Genomic DNA, 23,986 nt, shown 5'->3' with positions numbered 1-23,986 from the left:
TTCCTAGATACGTCACCCGGGGCTTCCCAGTGGGGTGTTTTGGGCAGGTTGGATAAAACAACTGTTTGTTGTGTTGGATCATCCCATGCCTTTGCAGTATGTTTAATGTCCCTGGTTTCTAAATGCCAGCAGTACTTCCAAATCATTAGGAGATTCCAAAACACAGCAACACATTTCCAAATGCCTCAGTTGGAAATCACAAAACTTTTAAGCCTTGGGCACTTCATGAATATTATAAGTATTCAAGAAAAGATCATTATCGGAAACTCATAAGTTAGGTCGACTCTCATCCCCTCCCAGGTCCCAGGATACGGTCCTTGTCAAGGCTGCTGGTATCCGAAAGCAAAAGGAAATGGCGAGAATTTGTTTGTATGTGTGTTAGTGTTAAGAACAGCACTCAGGTAAGTATCACCATCACAGAGCTCATGCATATTTCCTATTTTCTTTTGCAGGGAAGATAAGACTCGTTCAATGAATCACGAAAGGTAGAAGAGGATGGAAGTGTACTAAGGACATTCTGGAACTGGGCTCAGATTCTAACAGAGTATTACTCTAAAGAGTATTACTCTTTAGAGATTACTCTAAAGAGTAATCTCAGATTTACCCTTTCCAAAGAGAATCAAAGAGCTTAGGCCACAAGCACAGACATCTCATAGAGCTGAATCCTGACAGGAGTCCTCAGGGCATGGGTGGAATAGCATATAAACTTCATGTCATCATACTGCCCCGAGCAATCAGAAATGGGGAAGGATCAATAGATATTTTCAGTGCTCCTAATATTTAGTTCATTATCATTATCTGTGGTGGTAACAAGTCCGTTCGCTGGCATGGGACATTTCATTGACTAGAAAACAATTTAAGAAATGTACTTGGTCTGCTGATGAGCTCATAGAGCATAAATAATGGAACCTCGTGGGCAACCATGTAAGACTACGTAGTACCCTAAATAAGGGTTATCTTGACCTGTGTTTGGACTGAAGCCTGCTTCTCTGCCTTTCTGCCACAGGTAAATGAAAGAAAACCGGGCCCATTATCTTTAATAAGTAATGAACAAGGGAATCTGAGCTTAGCATATATCCACTCAATTTTCATTAACATATTTTTTAAAAATCCTGTTTGCCCCCCTTACTGTGGAGACACTGTTCATGGAACAACAAGGTGGTAGCAGTTTATGAGTTGCAGTGTGACAAGTCAGGATCTATTTCCTGCTTTTCTCTCAATAGCTACAGGACTTGGCAAATTACTTGAGTTTTCTAATTCTCAGATTCTGTAAAATGGAGATATAATAGCACTATGTACCTCACTGGGCTGTTGTGAGGATGACATGAGCAAATATATTTTTGCAGAGGGACATACCTTTCTTTTTCCTGCTCCATGTGGCACAAGGAAGAGGAGGCGGAGGAGTAGAAAAGACCTATGGAAATCCAGAGGAGGGCATAGGAATGGAGCTAGAAACATGCGGGATGAAGGGCCCAATAAACTTTGTGCTGAAAGGTGAGTTAAGTTTTGCATCATCTTCAGGACTCCATATATGTGTTAAAAGACTTTTCTCTCTGGAAATGGGCTGCATTTTGTGAGATCATAGAGCACTATGAATGAATTGCCTTATTTTTTAAAATTAATTAATTTTATTTTATTTATTCTTGGCTGCGTTGGGTCTTCGTTGCTGCATGCCGGCTTTCTCTAGCTGCGTGGAGCAGAGGCTACCCTTTGTTGCGGTGTGCGGGCTTCTCATTGCGGTGGCTTCTCTTGTTGTGGAGAGCGGGCTCTAGGTGCGTGGGCTTCCGTAGTTGTGGCGCGCGGGCTCAGTAGTTGTGGCTCGTGGGTTCTAGAGCACAGGCTCAGCAGTTGTGGCACATGGTCTTAGTTGCTCCTCGGCATGTGAGATCTTCCCGGACCAGGGTTCGAACCCGTGTCCCCCACATTGGTAGGCGGATTCTTAACCACTGCACCACCAGGGAAGCCCGACTTGCCTTATTAGTAAGTGTGGAGGTAGGACTTCCTTTGATAGAACTCCAGATCAGTGTTACTCAAGGGGTAATCTAGAAACTCTGTTACTAAAACTTGGGACAAGCTAAGAACAGAAATTTTAAGTCAGTGTTTAAAAACTTGGATTGAAACTTGACAGAGTAGTTTTATGTCTGATGAATCTAATAATAAATACGAATGTATACTTTTGTATCTCTTATTTCATCTCTCTAGTAATAGATATTTTCTTAATTTTTTTCCCTTAGTAATTCACTTTATTTCACTTTACAGAATATAGGCCCACAATGACTGAAATTTTTAAAAACAGGATTTTCTCCACTGATAGTGTAGAAAAAACATCAAAACTTTTCTACACTACCAAAGAAAGTCGTTATTCTAATTCTGAAAGCTCTTAAAGACTGGTGTTTGAAGCTTTGTTCCTAAGAACAGTCTTTAAACTAATAATTCAAAACAATTCTGGAATCTTTAGCGCTTAACATTAAGCTTTTATGAATACAAGGAAGAATCTTGAATAATTTTCTCAAATATAGAAAAAAAATTAAACATCCAGGAAGGTGAGGCAATTTTTTCAATCCACCTTGTAAAACATACATCTTTACGAGGTAGATCAATATACACTGACAAAGGGTGAGGCCCAAGAGGTTTTGGTGAGAAAATAAGTTGTAAAACTGTACTTGTAATATGATGCTGTTTTTTAAAAAATTACTATAGGCATAGAAAAAAATCTGAACTGTTATACAATAAATTAACAATTTATCTGGTAATGTTAGGCTTACAGGGCACAACTATGTTTTTATGTTGTATATTTTCTTCATGTTTGAAATTAAAATGAGTATATGATATTTTGTAATAAAAAATTAAAATGAGTATATGATATTTTGTAATAAAAACATCAATCTGACATGTTAAAAAATTTATCTCTGTCACTTTATAGTTATTAATAAGCATATCAATAATGTGGTTGAGAAATGTTTTCCAAAAAAGGTGAGGGGAAAATCATTTAGCAGCCCCACTGTGCTTCCGTTTCTATACCTTCTTTTTCCATTTGGGAGCCAAGTTTTGTCTGTTTTTTCAAGGTACACCTGCAATTCTGAGCATACCATTTCTTGAACAGGAAAAGGTTATTTTCATGTAAGGTACTTGCACAGAAATACTAATCTCCCTATATTTCACTTCCCACTCCCCTCTCCCCGTTGTCCGGGATTAAAAGATGTCAGATGAAATATATTCTTGAATTTAAAAGACCTGTTTGCCAGTCTGAAAAACTAGAATGAATGACTTGTTACAAATAAACAACATTAGTAAGATTAGGAAGCCTACATTGGTTATCCTCCATGAGGTAATAAACTACCGTATTTCACCAATTCTAAGACAATTTTATTCTAAGACACAGCGTTACGTTATGTCTCACTAAGAAAAAAAAAACCGAAAACACTGCCAATTCAACTATAACACGTCAGCAATCAAAAGATGCACCCTGATTTCAGGGATGTAAGTATGAAAAAGTGGGCATCTTGGAATCAATAAAATATGGCAATACCATAACTAAAAATCTACAATCTTGTCCAACCTGATTACTTGAAGTAGAGTACCTTCAGCTGGTTTGTACGAACCTTGGACATAAATGGAAGGAAGGATACATAAACATTTTCAGTAGCACACCTTTCATTTATTGACCTATGTAAAAAAAATAATAGGTCTAAAAAAGTCAGAACAGTAAAAGAATATGCAAAAGGGTAGATCTGTTTCTAGAAGGCTATACAAATATGCAAAAAGGAATAAGTTATTTTTTTGCATGTCTTTTTGTTTTCCAAATTATTTTCCCCCAAACTTCATTTTCAATGATACAAATGACTAAGGACCAGTTTAACAAATCAACTTTATGTATATATTACATGCTTTGGAATATAGATAGAAAATGTTCCCCAAAAGTTGTTCAGAAACTTCTCTATTCACAATATGAACAAGAAAACTGTATAAAAGAGGGGGAAGGAGCACCTTTTATGGAATTCTGAAGCAGAGTAAAGATGAAAAAAAAAAGATCCATTTAGAATATGGAAATATTTGTTAAAAAAAAAAAAAAAACCAACCCAAAACATCCAACGATAAACCATAGCGCATTATTTCTTCCAAGGAAAGTATGAGGTAGTTTTAGCCTCATAATTAAATTTACGGCAGCTTGGAAGGTTTTCGTTTTTGTTTTTAATGACTAATTTTGCTTTTGTCACTTGGTGACTTAGAACTACCTGGGGAATCCAGACAATATGCTTACTCTTCAAATGTTCACAATTTTAAGGCACGCAATTCATCTAAAATGATGTGGTATTCGTGGTTTTTTTTCTTTATATTGTGTTGGGTTCTTGCTGTATCACCTTAAAATACTTTTTCAAACTCTTGGTTATAAAAACTTTCCATATCAAGTCTGCCATTGCAATGACAGCTGTGTTGGAGAGTTACCAGCCTGAACAATAGCTCATCATGCCATTGGAGTAGAAAGAAAAAAGGAACTCAATGATAGTGTACCTTAGAAAATTCTCCAAGCAGAGTTTGTCAGTTACGCGGTGGGCTGCTTCATTTTTCCCCAATCTGCTACCATGAAGTTATATTACAGGATGCTACAGCCATAAGTCTTTCCAGAACCCATTTTATGGTGCTTATGAAAACCATCACTCTTGATAATAGCCTAAAAACATTTACACTCATTCAGGAATTCATGAAAAATCCAGCTTCTCTTCAAGTAATTTTCTAATACTGTCTAAATTGTTCATGTCCGGGTAGACATAGTATGTAATTCTTCACCAGCTCACGAATTCAAACTTTCCGATGGTGAGCAGTGATGAGCTTCTGGCTTCCCTTCTCTCATCATTCTGAATTGTGCTCTGAAATTTCCCCTGTCCTTCTTTCCTGTTGGAGACCCTGAACGCACTTTTCACAGTTTTGAGGTCTGCCTTCAACAACTTTTGTTCTCTTAGAAAGTGCTTGCTCTTGGTAAAGGCTGAGTCCTCCTTGGCAATGGTTCACATGTGGTCTTGACCTTGCTGTTAGGTTAGCACCTAGACTTGGAAAGGTGGGTTGTTGTTCAGGGGTTTTGTGCGGCTTAGTGTGTGATTCACTTCCGGGGTCACGGGAGTCCTCTCTTCCACCTTGGATGCCTTTAGGTTTCTATAGCCAACAGCCTTCTGGGAAGACGAACACATTTTGCAAGGCACACTAGTGTGAGAATGCAGTGCTCGGTCAAGAGGCTCAACTGCAGTTCAGACTAATGTTCCAGGCTTTGAGTCTTCGTGCCAAAAGAGCCTCTGCTCACTATTCTCCAGGCTGTCTTCCAGCAGGTTTCCCTCTGTATTGTCCAGTTGACCGGTCTCTGTGTATGGTCTATGAAAGGAAACCAGAAAAGTTACAACTTGTTGTCATTTTCGTTCCCAGGGTACAAAGATTACTACACTCAAAGAAGTTAGTAGAAAACACTGTTACGAAAAGTATCCAAAACTTGGAAATAAAGGCAAGGGATGGCTGTGTGTTTTTTCAAGGTCATACTGGAACATGGTCTAACAGGCCCATGCAAGGAGTATTTACTTCTCCTGAGAGACAGACTTTTGTCTAAGTTACATTTACCATGGATGAGGACCCAGACTGTGTTAAGTTACATGTTCACTTGGGGGTTTTTGTTTGGAAGAAATACAAACAACTTCTGTCTAGTAGAAAGATCACGGTCATAGTTTTATTGCCCTGTAGGATATTAACTGGTTTTGTACCGAATTGAGTACTCTCATCTCAGTACTCTCCCTTTCAGTGTGTGGGATTCAGTCTCTTGAATTATCTGGGAACCAGCTTTAGCATTCTGTTAGTTCTCTCACGAATGAGTTAAATAAATCTTCGACATATGCTCATTTTAGGTTTGTGTGAGAGTTGTATTTTTGACTTTTGAAGTATTTCTGACAGCTAGACTTTACGCGGTCTTCAAATTAAGGGAAATATACTAGATGTTTTTCTTTGAAACAAAGGAATATACTTAAAGGGAGGCGAGGGTACCTTGGGACATATTTTACATCCTTAGGGTGTATGGGTCAAGTGTAAATTGGAAACAGCATCACATAAAACAATCACAGGCCCATTTGGAAAGTACATCCAAAAGAAGGCATCCTATTTATTATACAGACCATTCCAATAAGCAAAACCTCATTCCTGTAATAGTAGGTTAGAATAGGTTAGATAGTTAGTAGCTTGCTTTTTATTTTAAACTTCAATGCCTTTTAGTACAGGTGAATAAAAAGACCTTCGGAAAAGAGCTTTGGAAATAAACACTACGCAAAACCAGATACTTAGTGTTTTTTTTCTAATATAAAAACAAAAGCAGATTTCTGTAACTTCACACATCAGTCAGAACAAGCAAAGCTGCTGCTATGCAAGAAGCAACACACCGATTTGAGGGACTGTACTTACTACAGCTGGCTACACTTAAAAGAGAACTGAAAACTGATCTCATTTCTGGAGACACAACCATTCTCCGAGACAGAAGCCCTTGGTTCTGCCTAGTGATAGGGAGTGTTCAATAAGGAAGAGGATAGGAAATGGAAAACAGGAAGTGAAAGAAAAAAAGTTATTTGAAAACACAGTTTGCAGCAGCAGAGCCAGGAATTTGACTGTATTACATACGAGGTAGCAGAAGAGACTTCAACATTTCTAATTTTAGAAAGTGTATGCTGCTAACAGTTATACTACGTCATACGAGGAAAAAAATTTTATTGGTATAAATTTGTAGCTTTCTATAATATTAAGACCTGGACACTCCGAGGTAAGAATCTCTAAATTACATGCACTTCATTTTTAAAAACATATTGATCTATGGCTAAGCATTTCAAATCTTCAACTTAAGGGCAGATCTAAAGTTTTTTATCTTTATCTTGAAACCCAATTTTTCTCTTATTTTAATAATTACATTTTCATAAAAAATAACATGCAGTTTTAGAACAAATTTCTAAAGCTTTATGGAGGATTGTTATACCTGTCTTATTAATGGGTCCTAAACGGACAAATGGGTAGAAATAAGCATTCCCATAATTCTCTGGGATAGGAGGGTATGTTGGCAAATCTTTCTAGTAAGCAGGAGCTTAAAAAACATGCTTTTCAATTTAATCCATTAAACCAACTTATTGGAATGTGTCCTAAGGAAATAATCTAGAATTCAGACAAATATTTTACACAAAGTATTGTATTTTATTTATAATAAAAAAAGAAAGAAAATTTAAAAGCCATTTAAAATCAAACTATGTGGAACCGTTAATAAAGTACGGCATATTTATTGAGTGGAATATCATATTGGTTGCATAAAATAAGGTTTAAAGAGTTTTGTAAAAAAAAATGGGAACACATTTTCTACAATGAGCTCATATTATATGCACAGGTACACATACACAATAGGGGTCTTTAAATAGTTTCTAATTTCCTGTATATCATGCCCCTTCTGACTCTGCTATCAAGCCATGTTGGCCTGGCTGTAATAGATGGACAGACTTTGTAAAAACAGATTGTCTCTAAAAATGTTTAACACTTCCTGAGTCCTATGAAAGTGGGGTTAAGGATATTAGAACTGTCTTATGCCCTGAATGGTTTGTTTTATATCATTTCTAACTCAGTCAACAAAAACAAAAGTGAAAGTATACAAACAGGAAAATTATTTGCAAATGTATTAAACAAAATGATGAGAACTGAATTGAGAAAGTTCAGCTCAAATTTTGGGCCAAAGTCTTCCTGCTCTTAACTCATTTGCAAGCATTATTTACAGAAGTCCAAGCTATCTGACGTCCTCTGAAGTATATTTTCATTAAAATTCTATTTTGAGCATGCCCTTTGTTGAGTTGAGACAATTGGCCTAATATTTCAAGCCAAGAAAAACTTTTGCTAAATATGGAAAAGAAAAACAAGCTTTTGGGGTGGAATTATCTCCCATTTGCTTAAAACACTGAGTGCTTTAGTAAGTAACTAACCTCAAATTCACCAGTATTCACCTTTAAACGTTATTGTCTATGTAATAAGCCTCCTACGCCTGATGCAATCTGACTTAAAGAAAGCAAGATTACATTTTCTTAAACAAAAACAAAAAGAAACAGAAAATGCTTTACTTCTTGGCACCAGGGGTACAGATTATACTCGGTGAGAAGGTGATGGAGAAAAATGACCGCTTCAAGTTTAACTCCTCCCACGTATGCAAAGAATTGAAAAACCAGAGTTTGCAATCTTTTTAATAATCCCATTTTAACAAAGTGACCTTGTCTATTTCCTCTAAATGTTTACAAAGAACTACTATGACAGACACACAGGACAGCTGGCTGCGTCTGTTGCTTCTTAATGAACATAAGGTTAGACACAAAAAGGCAGCAAATGTTTGAAATCAAGCCCACCAACTGTCTATGAGGAATCTTGGTATGAACAGCTTTTTCTGGGATAGAGATATTTTTCCTGCAAGGTTCCAGAAAAGTCTTAACTGGGTATATCAATAATACAGTTTCAAGTATAGCAATTAAAAAGAACCCTTCAGACACAAAATTTAATGTACAGGACCCTAGAAGAGGGTCAGATTTGAATGAGCTAGATTGAGCACCAGCGAGCTTTTTCTTAAAGGGCCAGATATTTTTGGCTTCGTCGGCCATAAGATCCCTGTTGCAACTACTCCGCTCTGCCCTCATAGTACAAAAACAGCCATAGGTAACATGTAAATGAACGAGCATGGCTGTTTTCCAATAAAAATTTATTTATAAACATAGGTGGCAGCCGGTTTTAGACTATAATTTGCCAACCCTTGAGCTAGATTACTTAGCGTTCATAAAATAAAACTGGATTCCTGAATTCTTTAGACCAGGAACAGGGTACTGAAAGTTTTAAGCATGCCTTTCTCACCTGCCTGGAGAGGACAAAGGATTATAGACGTTGCCATAGCAGCTGGTGTAGGAAGAATGTGCCGGGATCTCGTATTCAGATAGCCCTATAGTTAGCTGGGTCCTCCAGTTCCCGGAAGCATTTGTAGAAGACACTAGAAATAAAAATGAAAAAAGACAAATTTAGTGGTACTATTCAAAGTGAGAATTGTTTAGGCCATTTAGATGTACATTAATCAGCTGTGTGCAGAGTAGAGCTTATAAGCCAGTGTTGGGAACCAACAGAGTTCCTATTCCAATTTGGTTACTTACTGGCCGTGTGACATTGGGCAAACAGCTTATGCTCTTTAAGCCTTAGTTTCTTTGTCTGTAAAGTGGAGATAATAATATAGATATATTCTGTATAGGGATGATACCAGGATTAAATAACCTAATTTGTGCAAATATTTAGCACTGTGCCTAGCAATAAATGATAACATTATTGTTATAAATGTGAATAAAGTTAACTGAAAGACATACTATAAAAAAATAACCCAAAAGACAAGCCAGGAAAAAAAATCTCATATATTGAAAGAATCTTCCCAGTGTCCCAGTCAGGCTATGGTGGCTGGATAGCTTCATAGGCTCAATTGTAAAGGTAAGATGACAAGTTTGAGTTTTTGGAGACCTTTAGAGGAAAAGCATTCCATACGTTGACTTGTTGAGACTTGCCCGTTCCCCAGCCAAAGGCAATATTGGGTCACTAACCGCGTCAAGGCACATTTTTGCCTTTTAAAAAGAAGTTTTGGGGGTGGGGTAGGGAGGGAAACTAGTATAGGAAAGATGTCAGGAAGAAGAGATTTAGTTCTTCTGCGGGACTAATCTGTAACAAGACAAGGGTATACACAAAAAGGAATGAAATAATGCCATTTGCAGCAACATGGATGGACCTAGGAATTACCATACTAAGTGAAGTCAGTCAGACAGAGAAAGACAAATATCATATGATATCACTTCTATGTGGAATCTAAAAAGTGATACAAATGAACTTACTTACAAAACAGAAACAGACTCACAGACTTCGAAAACAAACCTGGTTACCAAGGGGAAAGGTGTGCGGAGGATAAATTAGGGATTTCGGAGTAACAGATACACACTACTGTATATAAAATAGATAAACAACAAGGACCTACTGTACAGCACAGGGAACTCTACTCAATATTTTGTAATAACATCTATGGGAAAAGCATCTGAATATATAGATACACACAAATACATGTAAACGTAAATATATATAGGCATGTATAACTGAATCACTTTGCTTTATACCTGAAACTAACACAACATTGTAAATCAATTATACTTCAATTAAAAAAATTTTTCTTTTAATGGTTAAAAAATATATAGACAAGGGCATCATTTGGGAGCAAAACCCAGTGAATGCCTCATCGCTGGGCGTTTGCTGTCCTGTCTCTAAAACCAGTCCTGCCCCATGCCTGGGCTGCATAATGCCAGGCCAGTCATCCACGACTCAAAAACCCCACACTGTTCCTGGAGCCTCTTCCAGCTCTTTCCATTTCCTGCTCCTGGAGGCCAACCTCTTCCTCTTCTCTCTCACACCCACAAAGCACATGTGACAGTGTGAGACAAACACATTTCAAAACTCATCTGTGGTCCTGCATGCCACAAGGCTTTGACTCAAAGATGTAACATTCCCACTTTAAGCTTCCAGGAAGGTTTCATAACTCAGAGGTGTGGTGGTTAGGATGTCTGAGCTGTGACCGAATTCCTACTCTGCCACTTAACTAGCTTGGGAGCTCGGGCAGGGTCATTTAAACGCTCTGAGTCAGAACTGCCTCAGCTGCCAAGAGTAGAATAATAATAATACACATAACAACAGCACTCATTACGTAGAACTGCTGCATACATTAAGTGGGAGAGTACACAGAAAGCGATGAGCAGGTCGGGTGGCACAGGGTTCAGTTGACAATAAATGGTGACTGTCCTTACTACTAAAACTGAGTCACCCAGAGAGCCTTTAGGTGGCTGGAAGAGATTACAAAACCCCTGACTAATCGGCAAATAATCGGAAACTTATCTCTCTATGAGAATGATGCGTGCCTGTTATAAAACATTTCTGTAGCTATAAACTGTAGACAGGAATGAGGAAAATTCCAAAAGGGAATTCTGGGAGCACTGATTCCATCCGTCTTATTCCTTAAAACGTGATGCCTTTTGGCCTATGGGGCCAAATCCTGCTGGTATCAGCAAGGTTCACACTCTCACACTGGGTCCAGGAAGTGTTATCTCCATTCTCACCTTTGCCCCAGTCCTGAGCCACCGGCCAGGAATGTTGAAGTTTCTGAGTTACACCTGCTTCTCCCTGGCCTCGCTGTTTAAAGAGGCATCACCCCAGTGCTGTGCCCTGATGACCATCCACATGCACCCCAGCCTTCTTCCTTTGGTTTCTGCAAGTTTCTCATGCAACACCCAGAACTTGAGGGGGAAGAAAGGCATTCTCTAATCAGAGCCACAGATAAGAAAAAACTACAGGAGGCTTTTCATATGTTAGATGTGGTAATAAATGGGAAAGTCCAAGCAGAAGTCCAAAGTCCTGGACAAATACAAGAACACTAGAGCCCAAATGGAAATCTCCATGGAGATGCCTCTTGTCAACAACATTAGGAAACTTTTAAAGGAATACTTTTCACCGAAGATCACACAATGATTCAGGGATCCCTGAGCTATGTCTCACTAAGGTGTCGTGCTTGAAAGAGGGGGCAAGACTCATGACCTTGGTTTTTCATGTGGTTTGAGAATTCAACCATTTCTTAGAGCTTTAATATTGCTTAATTTTCATATATTCCTCTGGCTGCTAAGTAGACTGTGGATTCATCCAGGCCAGGAACTGGCTTGAAACTGGATGCTCAGTATCTCTGCCTGCTTGTTTGCTGAATAAATGAAACCCTGGGCAGACTCTCCATGTAGGCCCCCATTTCTCTCCTTAAAGTATGCCTAGCACAGCTGGAGGTACACAGTAAATCCTCCAGGAACAGTAGTGGAGTTAGGGACCAAAGTCAACACGTGAAGAGAACACCTCTCATCCAAATTATCTTTGAAAGTCCCTTAAATCGAGCATAAAGTGGAATACATATGATTACTGAATTAAGACCTGTAAAGTACTTAGAACACTGCCAGCAACAGTGGTTAGTAAATGCCACCTCCTATCAGACTCATTAGAAGCCTTACACAGAGACCTGAGCATTTGGAACGAACGGCCTTTAGATAATCCAATTCCTAGATGTGAACGGGGAAAGATGTATAATATTGAAGTATAGTTGATTTACAATGTACTGTCGTGGCCTCTCCCGTTGCAGAGCACAGGCTCCGGACGCGCAGGCTCAGCAGCCATGGCTCACGGGCCCAGCCGCTCCGTGGCATGTGGGATCCTCCCGGACCGGGGCACGAACCCGTGTTCCCTGCATCGGCAGGTGGACTCTCAACCACGGCGCCACCAGCGAAGCCCCATTTTCAGATTCTTTTCCCTTATAGGTTTATTACAAAATATTGAGTATAGTTCCCTGTGCTATACAGTAGGTCCTTGTTGGATATCTCTTTTCTATATAGTAGTGTGTATCTGTTCATCCCAAAGCCCGGAACACTTTAAAGAGATGTGACTGTCAATGGAAGACCTAGAAAAGATAAAAATATATGAAAGCCCCTAACCCAGGGCAGCACAGAGAGTAAGTGCTCAATAAATGTTTGCTGGACTTGAATCTGTGGCTCTACCCAATGGCTACCACTCTCCTGACCTTGGGTCCTGGTCTCGTGACCCTTGAGGGGAGTTGGTTTGGCGTAGGTGGGGAACATGAGGTAAATGAAATCTGGATATCAAGTGCCTACGCAGTATTCTTACCTGAAGAGTAGGAAGACGCTCGGCTGCTTGGAGAACAGGGTACCTGCAGCCCGGCAAAGCCCAGGTTTCTCTGCGATCCCCTGTCCGAATCAAAGCTAGTCTGTGTGCTGTGGCCCTGCTCCTTTTGCCCAGAGGCCCGCTGGTACCAGCCACGCAGGTGCTCTGCCACTAAGGCCTTGTGGATGTTTTTGGTGATGTGCTCTGACTTGGCAGCAGCCTTCCTCGGCAGCCGGAGAGTTGCATACGGGTTATGGGGCACCTGGTCGACCTCGTCTTCATGAAACGACCTGCTGTAGTCCCTTGGGTGGTCATATCCATAGTGGGCGGAGGACCGGTAGGAAGGATTGACACTGTACTGTCCTTCAGTGTCGTTCTCGTAGACGTAGCCACCACTGTAATACAGATCACACTCTGCATATGGCGTGTACCCGGCAGTGTAGTAACTGGAAGGAGGCTGCCCCTGACTCTTTGAGTAGACGCCATTCTTCAGACTATCCTTTTGTGCTAGGTTGGGCATGCTTCCTGAATTTGAAGTGGAAACGTTCTGTTTCTTGGACCTTCTCCGACCCCTGGAGCGAGTGTCCAGAGTTTGGGTGGTGTAACAGGGGCCGGCCACGGGTGTCACGCAGTAATACTCTGTGCTCGACTGGCTGGTATAGGAAGACCCGTCATCCAGGATTTCTGTGCTGCTGCTTCTTTGGGATTTGGAGAGGGAGAGAAATGGCTTATCGTGGTCCATCTCAGAGAGCAGATGAGACTGGGACTCAAGGCTTCCACTCCGCTGGCGGCAGTGCTGAGATGAAGATTCGGGTCTGAAAGAGGAGGAAGCAAACTTGTAAAAGACAAACAGGGAAAGGAGGACCGAGGGAAGGGAAAAGGACACCACGTCAAACGATTTAATAGCTCCTGAACTGCACTAGGATTTTTAAGGTTTCCAAAGCTGAACACACAACAGAAACCACTGGGTTCACATGGTCAAAATGAGAAAAGAAATCAATTCTGTCAATTGGGCAATCCACATCCTTCCTTGACAATAGGGAAGATAAACTGATGCTGTATAACCTACATCAAAGCCTAAGAAAAATCCCACATGTCTTTGGAGGGTTCTTTCTTCCAACAGGATAGCAGGATACATAGACTAGGGTGAACGCAGCATTTGTTGGGGAACAGAGTCTGGCTTTGACATTGGAGGCATCTGGGTTGAGTTACGGCTCCATCATTTCCCAGCCGTATGAATGTGGACAAGATATTTAACTAATCTCCCTCCCTCCTCTGTAAAATGAGGAAAAAACAGTATCTAGTATCTCCAGTCAGACTTGTTGCGGGGACTAAATAATATAGTGCATATAAAATAGCACGGCCTTCAGTAAACACTTCAAAATGTTGCTACTGTCGTTATCTTCATCCTCACCATTGAATAACAAATGGTAATGTCCAGTTGGAAAAATTAAGGCACAAAAAAATCCAGTATCTACCCAAACCATGTACATTTTCAAGCACATTTTCTTGGCTCACATATTTGATCTGTTAAGTGCAGAGAAAGTGTAGAGCCATAAAATAAAGTCCCACTGCAGAAAGTGATTAAAAACACAGTGAAGGGACTTCCCTGGTGGCACAGTAGTTAAGAATCCGCCTGCCAATGCAGGGCACACGGGTTCGAGCCCTGGTCCGGGAAGATCCCACATGCCGTGGAGCAACTAAGCCCGTGCGCCACAACTACTGAGCCTGCGCTCTAGAGCCCGCGAGCCACAACTACTGAGCCCGCGCGCCTAGAGCCCGTGCTCCGCAACAAGAGAAGCCACCGCAATGAGAAGCCCGCGCACCGCAACGAAGGGTAGCCCCTGCTCACTGTAACTAGAGAAAAACCGCGCGGAGCAATGAAGACCCAACGCAGCCAAATTAAAAAACAAACAAACCACAGTGAAGTAAAACAACACCTTAAAGCAAAAGTCAACAGAGAGAAAGCGACTGGAATGAAGCCCTCTTACTGCAAGTGGCTGCTGCTGTAAGCGTTCCGGGTGAGAACAGGTGTGGTGGGCACGCTTCGCCCTCCCTGGGGTCGCCTCTCCAGAGTTTTGTAAGGACTGCTGTGCGTCGACAGCATTTCTCTGTGACGGTAAAAAAAAAAAAAAAAAAAGAATTCAGGAAATGAGGAGCCGCCTAACATTTCTGGCAAACTTATTATAAGCTGATTAGAAACTTACTGGAGTGGGGAGGGATAAATTAGAAGCTTGGGATTAACAATACACATGACTATATATAAAACAGATCATCAACAAGGACCTACTGTCGAGCACAGGGAGCTCTACCCAATATTCTGTAATAACCTATAGGGGAAAAGCATCTGAAAAACAAGAGATATATGTATATGTATAACTGAATCACTTTGCTGTACACCTGAAACTAATACAACATTGTAAATCAAATTTCTCCAATATAAAACAAAATAAAAAGAGCCTGCTGTATAAAAAGATAAATAAAATAACATTCAAAAAAATAATAATAAAATAGAATTAAAAATAAGATGGATAACCAACAAGAACCTACTGTATAGCACAGGAAACTATACTCTCTCTCTATATATATATTTTTTGCAGTATGTGGGCCTCTCACTGTTGTGGCCTCTCCCATTGCGGAGCACAGGTTCCGGACGTGCAGGCTCAATGGGCATGGTTCCCGGACCCAGCCGCTCTGCGGCATGTGGGATCCTCCCGGACCGGGGCACGAACCCATGTCCCCTGCATTGGCAGGCGGACTCTCAACCACTGCGCCACCAGGGAAGCCCTACACTCAATATTTTGTAATAACCTATAAGGGATCAGAATCTGAAAAAATTACATCTAGGTATAACTGAATCACTTTGCTGTACACGTGAAACTAACACAACATTGTAAATCAACTATACTTCAATTAAAAGAAAAAAAGGAAGGAAACTTACTGGAAACTGAAGGAATGGGAACATAAAGAGATAATTGGGAAAACTGTCTTTGTGGCTTAGTATCCTGGTGCATCATAGATGAGTCTTAGGGGAAGCACAAGTGATGTGACTCTGAGTCATAAATATGGAGGAAAAAACTTTTAAAAAAGGGTGTATTGAATAAAATAGATTGGAAGCAACGAGAGCAGGAAATCCTTTCTCTGTAAAGAGCCTCACAGCAAATATTTTTGGCTTTGTGGGCCAGATGATCTCTGTCGCAATGACTCAACTCTGCCCTTGAAGTAAGAGACCAGTGTAGACAATATGTATGTGAATGGAGGTGACTGCGTGCCAATCAAATTTGACCGTGGACAGGTAAATTAAAATTTCATACAATTTTTATGTCACAAAATATTACTGCTTTTTGATTTCTGTTCCAGTATTCAAAAATCAAAAATCTAAAACCATGCTTAGCTCTGCAGCATGAATTTGGGTAGTGGACTGTCATTCACAGCATCCTTAAGTCACTTTGTCCACTTTCCAGCACAGTGAGAACACAATTTGAAGTTAATTTTTTAATTAAAAATGACTTTGATTATACCTCACTTGTTACAAAAGCATGTCAAGTTCATTGCAAAAAAGTTAAAAAATACAGATAAACATTTAAATGTCCATAATCTGGTGCCTCAGATAAGTCAGAACACTAAACATTTTCAGATATTTTTACTAAGCATATATACTAATAAGCATTTATACTTTTATTGGGATTAACACACACACACTATTATATATAAAATAAATAACCAACAAGGACCTACTGTATAGCACAAGAAACTATACCCCATATTTTGTAATAACCTATAAGGGAAAAGAATCTGAAAAAGAGTACACACACACACACACACACACACACACGTATGTATAACTGAATCACTTTCCTGTATGCCTGAAACTAACACGACATTGTAATACAACTATACTTCAATTTTAAAAAAGCATTTATACTTTTAACAACAAAAAATGAGATCTTACTGTATATTCTCTTTCAAAACCCACTTAAAAATTTGATTTAACATTTTATGTCACTTAATATTCACCTACACTGTTATTTTAATGAGTTTATAGTATTCCAGTGTAAAGACTGACCATAATTAAACAATCCACCAGTTGAGCATTTGGGCTGTTTTCATTTGTTACTAGTATAAACAATGCTGTGATAAGCATCCTGTAGTGTATTCAAGAGGAAAAATTCCTAAAAGCAAAATTGCTGGATCAAAGGGCAAACCCATCTTAAGCTCTTGGGGATAAAGGCATAATAATTTTTAAGATAATGATTTTCCCAGTTATAATTCCTCTTGCTGAAATAGCTTTGTTTTCCCTAATATAATAAACACACTTGTCCAGCGTTATCTGATAGGACTTTCTTCAATTATGGAAATGTGCTATATCTGTGCTACTCAATATCAGCCATCAGCCACATGTGCCTATTAGGACTTGAAATGTGGCTGGTAGGACTGAGGAACCGAATTTTAAATTTTATTTACTTTTAATTAAATTGGACAGCACAGCTCTAGACACCTGGATCTCTATTGTTTAAGGCACCAGTTTTTAGATGCTAATCTAAAAACTTGGGCCAATATGAGATGAAAGTTCTCACTGGTCTTTGACAAATTAGAAATATAACAAAATGTGGGTTTTCTTTTCATAAGCGAAAAATTATTTAATCTAAATAATCTTCCTTTATTTTGAGACTAAGTTCCACCTTCCCTGAGATGCATATAATATTGGCTAAAATCACATCACAGGCTTTGGAGTCAGGCTACCTAGGTTCAAATCCCAATTCTGACATTTACTAGTTGACAAACCCAACAAGTGATTCATGCTTTCTCGTCCTTGGTGTACTTATCTATAATTGGTAAGGATGGTAGTAATACAGTCAGGATTGTTGTGAGGATTAAATTTATTAATACATATTAAAACACTTCAAACTGTCTGGCACATAGTAAGTGCTCAATAAATGTTAACTTCATATTATTGTTATTATTACAACGATGACTGTATTTTGGATATGTAAATGTATTTTTTTTTTTCATGAAATCGTAGTGCTGTTTGTTTGAACATTCTGATTAGGCAAAGTAAAAAGTTGGTAATCCTATCTTGAGCCCTATGTAGAAAGAAAAATAAATTTACTGCAGCCAAATTCTGGGAACCATTGGTCTGTCATCTTTTAAAAAGTTATTGCCCTGATAATATTTACGTGAGACACTTGAGAAGTTGTATTATCTACTTTACAGACTAAAAATGTACTGAAGTCCCATTTTCCTTTGAAAGTTCAGAAGTCAGTTCTCTCACTTGGTTTGGAAGAGTGGTATTTAATGACAGTTTCCTGAAACCGTGGGTGATGAAACAGAACTTTGGACACTATACCCAAATTCAGATTATAATCAATGTTCCTATAATTTAATATAAAGCAAGTAGACTTTAAAATCAAGGAAACACCAAATACTTTTCAAAATATCTCTTTAAAAACACTTCCACTTGTTACCAACAATAAATAACTGGGTTAGTTTGTATGCTTTGGTTTTACAAGATAACACTTTCTGAAAGAATAAAAAGGATAACGCAAAAATGGGTTGACTATTTTGGAGAAAAGATCTCATAGTGGCAAGGCATTCACCTCACTGATAATGTGACTTCTTACCTAGACTGTCTGGTATCCACAAACTGTTCATTGATGGACGACTTTCTGAAATGGATTCTCTCAATCCCGAGAGACTTGGGAGGAAGAATTCTTGGAGAATGAGGTACTGAACTTGATCGCTGCCCAGCAAGAGTACAGGTGTCACTGGCTATAATAAGTAAATTGAATGAAAGAATAAGTAGATAAATAAAAAAGTAAACAAATACCATGCCAAAACCTCCCAAAAAAGAAAGTGGAAGATTTGTCTGGTGAGCAAAGTGGTCTTCCAAAGATGATATTTTTAAAAGTACCTACGTTTCAGGAAATTTATTTTTATATTTTATACAATAGAAAAAAAATTACTGAATGTTCTTGTGGGGCCTGACCCAACTTATGCCAACTCAATAGGTGGCATGCTGAGCAAATAAATCTCTCAGGTGGAATGGGTGATACTATACTATACTTTTCTAGAATTATATTACAGAAAAACCTCAGTGTGTAAGGGGCCAAGAGGAAGCTGGCCTGTAAAGTGGGCCTGGATCAGTTTTGTTCAGCTTTACTTGTAAATTTGTCTTATTTATTTATTTTTTTATTTTTCGCTGTGTTGGGTCTTCACTGCCACATTCAGGCTTTCTCTAGTTGCAGCGAGCTACTCTTCATTGCAGTGCACGAGCTTCTCATTGCAGTGGTTTCTCTTGTTGCAGAGCACAGCCTCTAGGTGCACCGGCTCAGTAGTTGTGGCACACAGGCTCAGTTGCTCCGTGGCATGTGGATCTTCCCGGACCAGGGCTCGAACCCGTGACCCCTGCATTAGCAGGCGGATTCTTAATCACTGAGACACCAAGGAAGCCCTGTTCAGCTTTACTTTTAATGTTCTTAGGCCTCCTTGGCTGACCAAAGGCTCATCCTATCATTAAAAGTGATGAATCTGATTTACGGTGAGTCATTAGGGAATTGTTGTGTCTCCCACTGGTATTTGTGTTTCCAAAGAGGAATGGCAAACATGATCAAACCTCGGCTCAAAGGAAGGATTCTGAAATGGTAGACTTTCATGAACTATTCCATTTGGGGGAAGATAAAGCAGTAGGGGCTAGTGGTTCCCCCAAATTCTTTAAATCACATCAAATAGATAGCGAGCTCCTCTGCTTAAGCACAAGGAATGGATTACAAGGAAATACTCTATCACTTGAAATGAAATCCATTCCATCATGAAATACGTTGACCACAGGTCAGTACAATAGATACAGTCTACCTCTAGGAAACCAACATAATGACATGTAACCCGATTTCTAAAATGTGTGTTTCTTCCTAAGAAAAATAAAATAAACTCCAACTTAGCTGGAGTAAGTAGACAGTGATAAACTCTACATTATTTCCTGGTAGTGTAGTGTAGCCTACCCAACACTAATTTCCTGGTTTTGGTATTGGACACTATCTATATAAAATGTCACCAGTAGACAAAGCTGGGTAAAGGACTCTATTACTTACACAACTTCTCTATAGTTACTTCAAAAAAAAATCCTACAGAGCCTTACAAATCCTTCTCAAGATACCTATTCACTCCAGTTATGGTACTCTGATTCCCTGAAGTCATGTGATTTGTACGGTACTGTATTTAATGCTGAGCTAACCTGTGTAGACATTAATCCTAGTCCCCCGTTCCCAGCCATTCTGCATAAATGTAAGTTAGCTATCTACTTTTCCCAGAAGAATGATAAACAGACTTTACTTAACTCAAAAATATTCTTAATATTTCAGAATATATAACATTTTAAACTGAAAAGGGGGAGTTACTTACAATCATCATAGGTGGTAGTGTCAGACAAGGAGCTACCTTCTGATGGGATTATGTCTTCTGTGAATAAAATAAACTGCCTTTAGTATAATGGTGCATTTGGACACCCTTAATAGTTCAATAAAACCCTTTGCAATGGAGTGCATCTTATTTTTATTTAGATAAACACAACTAATTGCAGTGCATTAGGAAGTTAACTATTGTAAGAATGAACTCATTGACTACTAAAGGTATAAACATATACTGTACAAATATTACATTGGATTATTTATTAAAGTGGAACAGAGTTTGAGAACGGTCCTTTGAGAATCTACTATACTGTTAGGATCATTTATTTTTTTGAGCCCTCCCCTGAAGAGAAGGGCTTTTTCTTGATAGGGTGTGGCGGTCACTTGTAGTGCATAAGCTTCTCCATCAGACCAGGGTTTCTTAACAGTGGGTGGCACTACTGACATTTTGGACTGGATGATTCTTTGTTGCGGGGGTGGGGTGGGGGTGGTGGAGGAGGGTGGGTGCTGCCCTTTGTACTGTAGGATCTCCAGCCTCCACCACTGGATGCTGGCACCACCCCACCCTCAGTTTTGACAATCAAACACGTCTGCAGACATTGCCAAATGCTCCCTGGGGTGTGAAACTGCCCCTGAGTGAGAACTACTGAAACAGACAGACCTGGGTTCACATCCTGGTTTTGTCACTTACTGGCTGTGAGACCCAGGGCAAATTACTTAATCTCTCCAAGCATCGTTTGGCTCATCTCTACAATAAGGATAAGAATAGTACCTAGTGTTTAGTGCTTTGGTGAGCATTAAATGACGTAATAGATGTAAAGCCCTTAGCCCAGCTCCTGGCACAGGACAAATGCTCAATAAATGTTAGCTATACTTACTACTTTGGTTCCCTGAACACAGCATTCTGGTGAAAGAACTCTGGTGGTTGAAAATGCCCATAATGATCTGATTACTACTGGTGCCCGTCAAATGTTACCAAATGGGTTTAGCAAAAAGCGATATCTCAGATGTTGATGTACCCTGGCAAGTCATTCCATACTCAGCGTCAACGATGGGCAAAGTTACAGGCAAACACGACACCTCAGTGTAAGCTTCAAAGCCCTTATGAAGTGAATCTCCACATCCAGTCTCAAATGTTAATCTCTATCAGAGCCAGGAGGACTGTCTCTTAATTGGACACACAGTAGAGCTTGAAGGCGAAATGCCAGGAGAGTCAGCTGTCAGGCAGGCTTTAAAAAAATCCGCCCGATATATGCTCAGCCGTTGGCACCAGCGCTGCCCAAATGTCAGTTACTGAAAAGGATAACATTTGAATCTTACACAGCTGGGGATGAACGGGCCACAACAAATGGCTATGAAAGTTAAGTGCACTGCTAATCATCCATCTCTGTAGGTCCAGAATGTGGCCAGTGACTAGGCCAACTGGATTTCACATTCAGAGTCAAAGCCATCCTAAATTCCCCAGCTGTAGTTGACACACACCTGTGTGTTGATGTCTGTGCATTCACTTTCCTAAAAGCCTTATCTCTGCTTTGCAAATCATATGCTCTGAAGCTGAGTACACTTTAAACCTGATTACCATATTTTGTCAAATCTAAGATGTATCATTACTTGATGTCCCAGTAAAAAAAGAAAAAAGCACTGCCGATCATAACTGTAACACGCCATCTAGTATAAGAATTATCCCAATTTCACAGATGTTTAAATGGGAAAAAAAAAGTCTTGGAATCAAAGAAATAGAATCGTATTTCAACCAGTGATCAAGGCTAAAAATCGTGCTAATAAATACGGAAGGCCAACTGGACTTGAAATCGACCTAAATGAGATGTTTTTCAGTTTGCTTTTTTCCTGAATATTAAAGTTTTAGATATATAATGTTGAGAATTTTGAAAATATGGACGACGATTAGGAAGAAAATTAAGTGACATGAAATTCTACCACTATTAATATTTTGAACCCTTTCCCAATTAGTCTTTGTGTGTACATAATTATACAATGTCAGGACCATGTTATGGTTACAATTTTGTATTCTGCCTTCCATAATATAACATGAACATATGCCCATATCTTTAAATAGCCTCCATAAATGACAATAACTGTAAGAGCTCTTTTCTATCCATATATGTTGGATAGGTCCTTAAGAAAATGTATGGTCTGCTGCATTAAAAACCTTTGAGAAACTACTAGGTAGGGCCCAGCTCTCTTAATATCCTGTGTTTTCAAATGTATTTCTTGCAATGACATCAGGCCAGTTAAAGGTGAATCTGTCTTATTAGGAACCAACATTGCTATGAAAGCTCTTTCATGCTGAAAATTAAAGCAATGCAATAGTATAGTATTACAATAGTAAGAAGGTCACTAAAAACCAAGTTAACGTACTTGTAAGACTGAAATTCCAAACCATTTTTATCCTAAGAAACTCATAATTAATCCTGTTCTTTCTTTTGTCTCTTACCAAATGAACTGGTCTGGAAATGGTACATTCCATCAAGAGGATTGACTTATGTGACTCTAAAAAACCTTACTAATTACTAACCTGGTAAGATAACTGATGCTTTCTGGCTGGGTTTCTTTCCACATCTAATTCGGTATTCATTTATTGCATTTTCAATCTCCTGAAGCTTTTTCACTGCATCCGTGTAATCTTGCTTTCGTTTCTTCTTCACAGTTTTACAAAGATCTGGCTCGTTGGCAAGTTTCTTTGCAGCTTCAACCAGCTTTTGCTGTATTAGGAAATTGCTCTCCAGTTCTTGCAAAGCAGGGTCCTGCATTTACATGATGATACTGTTTTATTTTTATGGACACACACAGTCACTGTGATATGTACTAGATAATAAAATTTCTCTTTCTCATGCGTTCTCAAATCAGATGCTCTCTCAGAATAAAATCCTCCTAAGTTTTACTGCTTAGGTATTCTCAAACACTTTCCTAGAAGACAAGACCTCCCTCCTCCATTTACTTTAACTGAATAGTCCAACTCTCTGTCCTTTTCAAAGAAGGGAATGGCCTTCCATTCATTCAGTTCGTTGGATGAAGATCATATTTTTCAAGAAGGGATACTTCACCCAAGATTCATAGCCAGAGAATGCTATATTCACATGCACAGCTTTAGAAACAGACAAATTGAGGTTTGATTCCTCTTTCTGGGTGATTCCTGGTTGCATGACCCTGGACATATTGCTTAATTTTTAATGCTTCGATTTTTTTTTTCATTTGTAAAAGGGAGATAACACCCACCTTTATGAAAGTATGGTGAAGATTAAAGGAAATAATGTACGTGCATTGCTTAGCTCAGAGCTGGGTATACAGTGAACACTCAGTAAATAGCAATGCTCACTTTATTATTAATGGAAACTGCTATCATTTTCTAAAGCCAAGATGGCTAAACTTCTGCAAGAAACACGAGTAGGGTCATAGTGTCCGATGTCATGCAGATGAGAAAGTACCCTCTATATTGGCTAACCAATATTTTAACTTTATTATACCCAAGTGCTATACATGTGTTATCTCACTGAATACTCCTTGCATCTCTCAGAGGGAAGAACAATCATTACCCCCATTTTATTGATGAGAAAACCCAAGAACTGAGACTTCACAGAGGGTCAACGATCTGCCAAACGCTACTTGGTTTTAAGTGGGAGACTCTAGCGCTGGAAGTCTTAATTCTTATAATAATATTTCTCAATTTATAAACATTTAGAGTTCATTTAGTGCTCTTTCTGTCTGGCGGGGGTAAAGTCATGAGAGAGAACTCAATTGTAACTAGCCTGTGCATGAAAGAAAGAATTCAACTTGGTCTCCGTGATCACTTTTAACTGGTGAGATAA

At 39.1% G+C, this 23,986-nt stretch overlaps 1 protein-coding gene across 5 annotated transcripts in view; it reads right to left on the bottom strand.

The window, feature by feature from the left end:
- Window positions 1-3,643: 3,643 nt before the first annotated feature.
- The window catches only part of FRMD4B (FERM domain containing 4B), a 229,090-nt gene continuing 208,747 nt past the window's right edge, over window positions 3,644-23,986 (bottom strand). For 4 of the 5 annotated variants that reach the window (XM_024747081.1, XM_024747077.1, XM_024747080.1 and 1 more), the window contains exons 17-23: window positions 22,696-22,924; window positions 20,155-20,211; window positions 18,378-18,525; window positions 14,748-14,867; window positions 12,760-13,571; window positions 8,887-9,019; window positions 3,644-5,364 (exon numbers count right to left, since the gene is read on the bottom strand). In XM_024747081.1, coding sequence (XP_024602849.1) covers window positions 5,244-5,364; window positions 8,887-9,019; window positions 12,760-13,571; window positions 14,748-14,867; window positions 18,378-18,525; window positions 20,155-20,211; window positions 22,696-22,924 — 1,620 coding nt within the window. In that variant the 3' untranslated portion in view covers window positions 3,644-5,243. The remainder of the gene's footprint in view (window positions 5,365-8,886; window positions 9,020-12,759; window positions 13,572-14,747; window positions 14,868-18,377; window positions 18,526-20,154; window positions 20,212-22,695; window positions 22,925-23,986) is intronic. The other variant, XM_024747078.1, reaches the window with a different exon arrangement.

The sequence above is a fragment of the Neophocaena asiaeorientalis genome, unplaced genomic scaffold (genome assembly GCF_003031525.2).
Source record: "Neophocaena asiaeorientalis asiaeorientalis breed wild unplaced genomic scaffold, Neophocaena_asiaeorientalis_V1.1 scaffold130, whole genome shotgun sequence".
Classification (NCBI taxonomy): domain Eukaryota; kingdom Metazoa; phylum Chordata; class Mammalia; order Artiodactyla; family Phocoenidae; genus Neophocaena; species Neophocaena asiaeorientalis.
The sequence above is the reverse complement of the archived record's forward strand: the minus strand, read 5'-3'. Positions and strand labels throughout refer to the sequence as shown.